Below are 9,824 nucleotides of genomic sequence, written 5' to 3' on the forward strand. Positions count from 1 at the left end.
ATTATGGTTTCATAGACCCATATTGTAAGAACGTTATAGTGCTATGGTGTTTACATTTCCTATTATTGAGTTATAGGTAACCAATGTGCCGTTGTGCTATCTATGTGTTAATTTGTTGTTTATTAAACATGGTTTCACAATGTGCAATTTTCATGTCATGTGTAAGACGCATCAATATATTAATGTAACATGTGGTTGTGCTTTCAATACAAGTAGTATAACTTAGAGTTCTGTAGAACAGATAAGTTTACTCCATGAAGAAATAACGATTTGTGCGTGTTATGGCTAAATTGCTGGCTTTATTGATGATATAGGTTGAGGTAGATGAATCTCGCCCTCACGCTGGAGGCTCTGAGAATTCTGATCTACTTCTTCCTTGATTACAAAAGATCTTGCCGTGCTCCTTATAAGAGCCCGAAACTAACAAACCTCCCTAATTTAGCTAACTTGTCCTTAAAGGAAACTATCAACCGACTAAGAAACCGAAACAATTATCTAAACTGAACCAGGACTCTTGTCCTTGGACCTGCGCCTGAACTTGGCACCAAAGAACTTGTCCATAACACTTCCGCCCTCCTGGGAAAACAGCTTGTCCTCAAGCTGAAAATCTGGGTAGCGCTCCTTGAAGGACTCCAATGCTTCCCATGTAGCTTCAGCAGGTCCTCTGCCAACCCATTGTACCAGAATGTCCCAAGAATGACCATTAGGCTTTGCATGAGAAACAGCAGCTGGTGTAGGCAATGCCCAGCCATGAGCAATAGCTGGGAGAGGCATAATCTCTACAGGTGGTGCTCCATTATGTTTCTTGAGAAAGACAACGTGGAAAACATCATGAATCCGAGCTTTGGGAGGCAATTTAAGACGATAGGCCACATTGCCTACCCGCTCCAGAACCTGAAATGGGCCATAGTAACGTGGAGCTAGCTTCTGATTGCCACCTGATGTAATGCCGGCAGCGTGGCGATTATGGAGACGAAGCCATGCCCATTCTCCTACAGCAAATTCAACCTCCCTATGAGCCTTGTCATAAGTAGTCTTCATGTAATCCTGAGTTTGCAGTAACCTTTCACGGATTTCAGCCAAGAACTCATCACGCTGCTGTAGTTATTTATCCAGGGCTACTACTCTGGACAAACCAGGTTCATAGGACAAAAGAGAGGGAGGGTCGCGACCATAAACCACCCTAAAGGGAGTAGTCTGAAGAGCCATTTGATAGGAAGTATTGTAGCAGAATTCTGTCCATGGCAACCACCTCAACCAACTCCTGGGGCGATCACCAGCCAAACAACGGAGGTAAATTCCCAGAATCCGATTAGTGACCTCGGATTGACCATCTGTTTGTGGACGAAAAGCGGAACTCAAGCGGAGTTTGACACCAGCCAGCTTAAATAATTCAGTCCACAAAGTGCTAGTAAAAACAGGGTCTCGGTCGCTGACAATAGAGCATGGTAACCCGTGGAGTTTGACCACATTGTCAAATAAAGCCTGGGCAACAGAAAGGGCTATATAGGGATGCCCAAGGGCAATGAAATGCGCCATCTTGGAGAAACGATCAACAACCGTCAAGACCACTGACTTGCCACCCACACGAGGAAAACCTTCCACAAAATCCATGGCAATGTCACTCCATATGGTTGAAGGGACATCAAGTGGATGTAGCAGACCAGCAGGATGTAAATGCTCAGTTTTACTTCTTTGACATACCTGGCAGCTCTGAACATATTCACGAACCAATTTAGCAGCACCTGGATTATAGAACGAAGCCCGAAGACGATGCAAGGTCTTCTGCACACCTTCGTGGCCAATGCCATGAGCAGTTTCCAGGAGCTGCAGCCAGAGATGAGAGGAAGATGGAACAAAAATCCGCCCACGATGCATGACAAAATCATCAACCAAGGTCCAGCTGCACCTGTTGTTCCATCTGCGATCTCATGGCGCTTAGCCTCAATCTCAGGAAGTGTAGCTGCTTCAGCTCTGAATTCCTCAAATAGCTCAAATTCAGGTTGAGACAAAGATAGAGCATGGGACATGGAAACCTCGTCACGGCGAGACAAAGCATTAGCTGCACGGTTCTGCTTGCCAGGTCTGTACTCAACCTTGAACACGTACCCAAATAGCTTACTCACCCATGTATGCTGAGGAATAGTAGAAAGGCGCTGATCAAGAAGGTACTTAAGACTGCAATGATCTGTTCTTATAGTGAATTCCCTCGTCCAGAGATATGGTCGCCAGTGACGGACAGCTTGAACAAGACCAATGAGTTCCCTCTCATAGGCTGCCAATTTCCTGTGCTGAGGAGCAACAGTTCGGCTGAAGAAAGCAATTGGCCCTTGACTTTGATGAAGAACAGAACCAAATCCAGTCCCTGAAGCATCGCAATCCACCACAAATTCCTGACTAAAATCAGGCAACTGAAGAACAGGTGTTGTGGTGAGAGCCATCTTGAGGGCATTGAAAGCCTCAGTAGCATTCGGCGACCAACGAAAGGCTTCCTTCTTCATTAGTGCAGTAAGGGGAGCAGCAATGACACCATAGTTAGCAATGAATTCGCGATAGTATCCCGTCAACCCCAAAAATCCACGTAATGCCCGAAGGGTTTTGGGTACTGGCCATGCTTGTACTGCATCAACTTTAGACTCATCCATAGCGACACCAGCAACAGAAATAACATGGCCCAGGTAATGCACCTTCTCCTCAGCAAAAATGCACTTGGACTTCTTCAAAAAAAGAGAATTGTCTCGTAGTACTTGTAGGACTGCACGAACGTGTTGGAGATCCTCCGACCATGTCTTGCTGTAGATTAAGATGTCGTCAAAGAAAACAAGGACTGAGCGGCGGAGAAAAGGGCGAAGAACCTCATTCATCAAGGATTGGAAGGTCGACGGTGCGTTCGTCAAGCCGAAGGGCATGACAAGGAATTCAAAGTGGCCGTGGTGCGCCCGGAAAGCCGTCTTGGCTATGTCATCCGGGTGCATCCGCACCTGATGATAGCCACTCCGCAGGTCCAACTTGGTGAAGAAGCGGGCGCCCCGAAGCTCATCCAGCAACTCATCGACGACGGGGATGGGAAAGACATCACGCACCGTCTTGGAATTCAGCGCTCTGTAGTCGACGCAGAAATGCCATGTGCCGTCCTTCTTGTGAACCAGCAGCACCGGAGAAGAGAATGCTGAAGTGCTGGCCCGGATAACACCTAAGCGCAACATATCTGCCACTTGGCGCTCAATTTCATCCTTGAGAAGCTGGGGGTATCTGTAAGGCCTAACAACCACCGGTTCTGTCTCCGGCAGCAAATGAATACGGTGGTCGAAGTGGCGCTGAGGCGGAAGGCCGGTGGGTCCAGCAAATATGTCGCTGAATTCTTCCAGCAACAGCTTGAGAAGATCATGGGCGGCGATCAGGGACGAGCAGTGTGTCTTGTCAGTGCCCACACCGAACCACTTCACGTGATGATCGACGCGCCAGAAGGACATGGTCTTGAGGTCGAAGTCCCAGACAATTGGCCCAAGTGTACGCAACCACTGGCAGCCAAGGACGAGCTCATACCCCTCCAATGGGATGACATAAATGTCCAAGGAGAAAAGCTCATTGCCGATCCTGATTAGTGTCGCCATGCAGATGCCGGAGGTGGGGACGCGGTCGCCGTTCGCGACACCGACTGTCATGCCTGGACAGGGTGATGGAGTAAGCCCAAGACGGGCTGCTGTCGCCGTTGAGATGAAGCAGTTGGTCGATCCTGAGTCGACTAGCGCCGGCATGGTAGTATTGGCGATGGTTGTGGCCAACTGTATGGTACCGCCTGCCTTGCTCCCGGTCATGGCGAAGAGGGATATCTGCGGTTCCCCTTCATCCTCGACACCATCGTCTTCGTCAATTTCCAGCATGTAGATGCCGCGGAAGGAACACTCTTTATGATGCCCTGGAGTGAATTTTTCTGGGCAATTGAAGCACCGCCCCTCCAAACGACGTTGCGCCATCTCCTCAGGCGTCAAGCGCGTGAATCGAGCACTACGGGGCGGGGCTTTGACAGGGGCGCCCGGCGTTGCCGGCAATGTGCCGCTGCTTGAGGACGCAGCAAGCGGTGTCTTGGGTGATGGCGGCGTGACGCGTCCCGCTGGGCGCGACGTGGTGCGGGCCGGGACAAGGGCGCCCGAGGTGTTGTCGTCGATGGCCGGTCGTCGCTCGTACGCCCGCGCTAAAGCCATGGCATCCTCGAATGACTCGGGCTTCTGCATCTCCACATCGATGCGCATCGGATTGCCAAGGCCCGCCGTGAATATGTCAATTTGCTGCCGCTCTGTGATTCCGTCGCATCTGGTGAGCAATTTGAGAAATTGATCCTGATATTCATCCACGGATCCCGTTCGTCGGAGATGCGTCAATTCGCCGAGAGGATTACTGCGGACGGGGGGCCCGAAACGCTTGTTCACGCCTTCGACGAATTTGTCCCATGTCGGAGCGCCACCGCCGTTCTTCTCGAGCCGGTAATACCATTGCTGGGTAGCTCCTTCCATGTAGAAGGATGCCATCCAGACTTTCTGATCCTCTGGGGTGCCCTGGGAGCAGAAGAATTGCTCCGCCTTGTGGAGCCAACCCAGCGGGTCTTCAGAGCCCTCGTACTTGGTAAATCTGAGCTTGTGGACAGGAGCAGGACTTTCGGAACCAGAGGACCCGTCAGAGGAGAACGCACCCTTCTTCTCCAGCACCTGCGTCTGGATGTTGTTCAGGGAGCTCGAGAAACACCCCTGTTCCAACTTGATGGAGGTGACTTCATTGTCGATCTTGTTGCCAATTTCGCCCATCTTGGCGATCATCTTGTCGACGGCATCCTGAAACTCCTCCTTGGTGACGAACTTGTTGCTGTCGTCGCCCATGGCTGCGGAAAAGCGGTGGGTTTAGCGGCGCGCAGGGGATGGTGGGGTGGTGGGCGCAGAGAAAGGGATCTCGGCACAGATTGGTTCTTCCGGCGAGGAGCAGGAACTTCCTGTTTGATACCAGAGATGTTATGGCTAAATTGCTGGCTTTATTGATGATATAGGTTGAAGTAGATGAATCTCGCCCTCACGCTGGAGGCTCTGAGAATTCTGATCTACTTCTTCCTTGATTACAAAAGATCTTGCCGTGCTCCTTATAAGAGCCCGAAACTAACAAACCTCCCTAATTTAGCTAACTTGTCCCTAAAGGAAACTATCAACCGACTAAGAAACCGAAACAATTATCTAAACTGAACCGGGACTCTTGTCCTTGGACCTGTGCCTGAACTTGGCACCAAAGAACTTGTCCATAACAGTGCGATGTGGTTGTGTTTTCAAATATGCTTAATATATTCCCTTATCTAAAAATAATTCCTTTTGTGTGTGCACAGAGAGCAGATTCTGCTGTTTAGGTTCACTGATTAATTGGATGATTGTTATTATATATCAAGGTATTAATAACTGTCGAGATGAGGTCATAGTGAAAGGTTAGCATGATGTTTTTTTGTAATCCTCTCTAGGAAGTTTCTTAGTAATCCTCACTCCAGATATAAATTATATTTTCCATACATCATCAAGCTAGAAAGCAATGCCAGGTTGCACCACAGCGAGCATCATCATTTACTGAAATACAGTGTGTTCGGGACAACAGCATGGTGAAACTGTCTTTGTGACAGCCTCGTGCACACTAAAGAAAATAAGCTCAAGAAATACCTATGATAGCTTCTTCAGCCTTACTATATGGTGGGGAGCGTTTCCAAGAGAAATTGTTTGGTATATATCCATTTAGTACAAGGACATGGCAACGATATGTCAAGCTCACGAGAATTCAGGCATTCAAAATTTTTGAGTATGGTAAAATGAATCATGCACATACTCTTTCTCTTTGAATCTTCATGATTCATGTTTAAATCACTTGCTTACAATTATATGTCCATCAAAGTAAAAAATTTCTTGACATTTGGTGCAATCCTATGAATTAGGTTTGATCCAAGAAAATACCCCTATGATTTGACTGTTTAATTTGTTTTTTTCTAAATCAGAAAAGTGGTATTTTGAAACTATGTCACTATCATGAGAACACCTGAGAGATGCACATTTTCTGGATACCTACTCCCACTCTACTATGACACATCCCTATGACCTCCAAGTTGGTGGGCTGTTCTTGCTCTTGGTTGTATGTCTCACAGCCTAATTCTGGATCAGTCGAAAGACGGGTTGTACAGATTAGTGTGCAGGTCAACTATCCCTTTCCTGCCCCTAGAGCCCTAACCGGTCATCATTGAACCATCATTTTCCTAGCTCATGGTCCTCCGGAGGATAATGAAGGCCTTAAATAACAGTCTCCATTTGTCGCTTATTTGATCCACAAATACTATATTCTCTCTGCTACAATATATATTGTTGATAGTGCTATATTGTTCAAACATTATGTGGCATAGACAGGAAATATTGCCTTACTCGGAGCTATTGTTGGCTTCCATGTGTTCTAACACATGTTTTCAATCAAAAGCTATATGTTAAATGAATAATTGCATGATCTGATAATAAACAGTTCCACTCTGCAGCCGATCTTATCAGCATCATCTTGGTATATACCTTTCCGACCAGTGGCGGACGAGTATATCACAAAAGGGAGGCTGATTTCTATATAGGTTTTTGATATAGGGTATGCCGTGCCAAAATTTCACATACAAAACGGAATAATCCATTTTCCAATTCGATAAAGGATAGTAAAAATTCACCAAGCATTTCAGGATACAAGTAAAAAATAATATATTGTCTTAAATTCAACAATTAAAAGCAACACAAAGAAGATTACAATACTACTTAATACTACTTGTGCTTATCCAGCCAACGATGTGTAATGGCCATGAGTCGTGCTTGAGGAGGTCGGAGTCTCGGAGGAGACTCGATAGTGTTCTTGCAAGAGGATTTTTGCTAGGCTAGTTTTAGTGGGCTACTGAGCTTGAAGATAGGAATTTTTTTACATAGACCTGGCTTATTTTTTAGGGTATGCCAAGGCCCATATGGACCACCGTAGGTCCACCAATGTTTCCGACTTCATAATGTCTCTATTTCAAATTTTCAATCAGTAGATGCATGAAGGAAAGCTCGTGCTGTCAGAGCTAAACATCAAGCTACAGTTGAAGGCTATGCTTTAAAGCGGAAATGATAAGTTACTTGATGGATTTCCTTATAACGAAGAGAACCTCCAAGCGTACGGAAAAATCGTAAGATTACTTTTTGCCCCTCCTCTTCTACGCACATTCGGTATTGTTAGCATTTCCTTTGTATGGCTTGATAGTAGTAGTAGTAACTGATGGGATAAACATGAACTCAAAATTCTACCAAGTTTGTTGTGCAAAATGAAGTGCTACTCCCCTTTGATGATTAGCATTGAACCTTAGCTCATCGACTCTCTTAAGAGAATCAGTTCAAAGCATTGATATCCAACTTTCTTTATAGGCTATTCCTTTTAACTCCATTTCGTTTACTACTTTTTACCATCGTTAACTTGATGTTGTGGCTAGTGGGTGGCGTAGCCTGCAGGTGTTTGAAACTGCTTATTCAGGTGTGATTGTGACAACTCAAATGGCAGCAAGACTGCTTCTCTTGTGTCATTGTGAGAAGTGATGTATATAATGGATGGAAGATGTATATTCAGTGATGCATGTAATGGATAAAACATGTGTATTGGTGATGTATATAAGATTAATCCCTGGCCATTTTTTTCTTTTTTTTGTTTTTAATTCATCATTAGTGACACTGGTTTGCAAAATATGTCACCGATTACCGATATTGGTGACATGGGATACCCCTTATCGGTGATGCATGTCGAGAAGATTCCATCACCGGTGTGGGATATCATTAACGTGTGTTAGCAAAACCTGTCACTAACGTTGGGTACCAGTGACGTAAGTTGGTAGAAATGTGTCACCAATAAGCTCATCAGTGACGTGTTTTGCCAAGTCACGTTATGAATCCCCTTATTAGTGACAGCTTTTTCCGCATCACTAATATGGATCACATAAGTGATGAAAAATTAGTGATGTGATGATTTGACATCACTAATGTAGTTTTAGAGCTGTCACTGAAGTGCATATTCTGACGTAGTGAAATCTTGTTTCTCTAGTAGTGTCTGATTCTAGCTAGTAATGTTTGAGACCCAACTCGTCATAATGGAGGTCTGCTTGATGATAATGAAAGGAGGACGACAAGGGGCGACTTCCATGACTGGCGTCACATCTTCACCGGAGCAGGGTTCAATGACTATAAGCTCACCAAGAAATTTGGACCACGAGGTGTCTTAGAGGCCTACCCATAAGAATTCTCCAGCATTCTCGTATTGGGGTTTGGCGCCATAAAACCTATAGTAAATAATAAGGGGAGTGCCATAGTTTTACCAATGATAATTTCATGGAAAATGATGAAGCAACTTGCTAAAGTGACATAGAACTGGTCTGCTGTATGATCTTTTGAACTTTCATTTCAAAAAGCATATTGACACACATGCAATGCTCGGATTGTATATGTATGGACTTCGGTAAGACTCTTATCATTTGCGCCTTGTTCATCTGAAAAGCATGTGCAACCGTTGCATCAACACCAAATATATATCAATAAATTAATATTCTAGAGTTTCTAGACTGATCACTACGTCACAAAACAACATATTAGTGTTGGCTATGAACACTATAAATGATGGCAAATTTTTACAATGCTAAATTTTCATCACTGATATCGACAACATCCCTGATGCAGAAATTACCGCCACTAATTATCCTTTATCTGTGACAGATTACGGCAAAATGCCTCACTGATGATGATCATCTGTGACTGGGCTCACAGAATGAAACCCATCACTGATGACCTGAATCAGTGACAGGTTTCACCAAACGCATCACTAATGACCTGAGTTAGTGGCGAGCTTTTCACAATACACATCTCTAATGATAATTTCAAACTGAAGACGTCCAGTGCACCCCACTTGCATTCTGACATACAAAATCAACATGCATACACGATTTTCTTTTCTTTTGCAAGGGCACACGATTTCTAAAATGCAAGCCAAAACAAAACTGTACAACTGAGCATTGCTATCCAGATGAAACAAGGTACAACACCACAGAGCTAACACTACCAATATTAGGATCCTAGTCCACCTTGCCTGTTCTGCTTGCAATCATCTCATAAATTACTATGACTCTTGCATCACTTCTGAATCTTTAACAGATGTGACATTTCTAACATGTTTAGATTCTTTCTTCGTATAGATTGATGATTTACTTCACAGGAACAGACTTTTCAATCAGATTAGCGAGAAGTTAAATCAATAAAACGAGACTTTTCTGAGCAAGCTGAGTGCATTGCAGCTGATATCCAGTGTCTTTAGCTGAGCAGAGCTTGTGCTAGAAAATATTCATAGATGTTCCAATATCAACATGGTAGTTGTGATAACAAGCAAAATAGAGTATCAAGCATAATCTTTACTGAAATATTTGCTTTTAAATACACATACAATACAAAAATCAATACATTATTTAGTCTCATGTTTTTGTGTGTGAGATAGAATTAAGAGACAACTCTCTCTTGCTCAGGCATCACAAACAGAGGATCTCTATAAATCAGTTGCATTGCAACTTCAGTATGCAGGGAGGTTAAAATAGTTTCAAGTATGAACGTAATCGACAAACATGAGCCAAGATAGGACAGGTAGGATACCTTGTCCGACAGGGGTTCAATAATGAACATCAATTCGTAATGATCAACGTGATGCAGCTAAATCAACAAGGGGGCAGTGTAGTTCTCCTTATACCCATGCAATAAAAGTATAGATAGCTCCTCAAT

General features: G+C 44.5%; 1 protein-coding gene across 1 annotated transcript; it reads right to left on the reverse strand.

Annotated features, from left to right (window-relative positions):
* Nucleotides 1-495: 495 nt before the first annotated feature.
* LOC120684897 lies at nucleotides 496-5,284 on the reverse strand. Its single transcript, XM_039966761.1, has 2 exons — nucleotides 1,599-5,284; nucleotides 496-1,047 (listed from the first exon to the last, which is right to left on the reverse strand). Exons 1-2 carry the CDS (start codon nucleotides 4,872-4,874, stop codon nucleotides 496-498), a joined length of 3,828 nt encoding a protein of 1,275 aa, XP_039822695.1. The 5' UTR covers nucleotides 4,875-5,284.
* Between the last annotated feature and the right edge of the window lie 4,540 nt (nucleotides 5,285-9,824).

This window comes from Panicum virgatum, chromosome 8N (genome assembly GCF_016808335.1).
Source record: "Panicum virgatum strain AP13 chromosome 8N, P.virgatum_v5, whole genome shotgun sequence".
Classification (NCBI taxonomy): Eukaryota; Viridiplantae; Streptophyta; class Magnoliopsida; order Poales; family Poaceae; genus Panicum; species Panicum virgatum.

What these genes read in the sequence shown, in the direction of transcription:
- LOC120684897 (XM_039966761.1), bottom strand. Translation starts at nt 4,874, where the DNA reads ATGGGCGACGACAGCAACAAGTTCGTCACCAAGGAGGAGTTTCAGGAT. An exon ending in TGCCATGGATTTTGTGGAAG is followed by an intron (nt 1,048 to 1,598) that starts GTTTTCCTCGTG and finishes CTGCAAACTCAG; the next exon opens with GATTACATGAAGACTACTTA.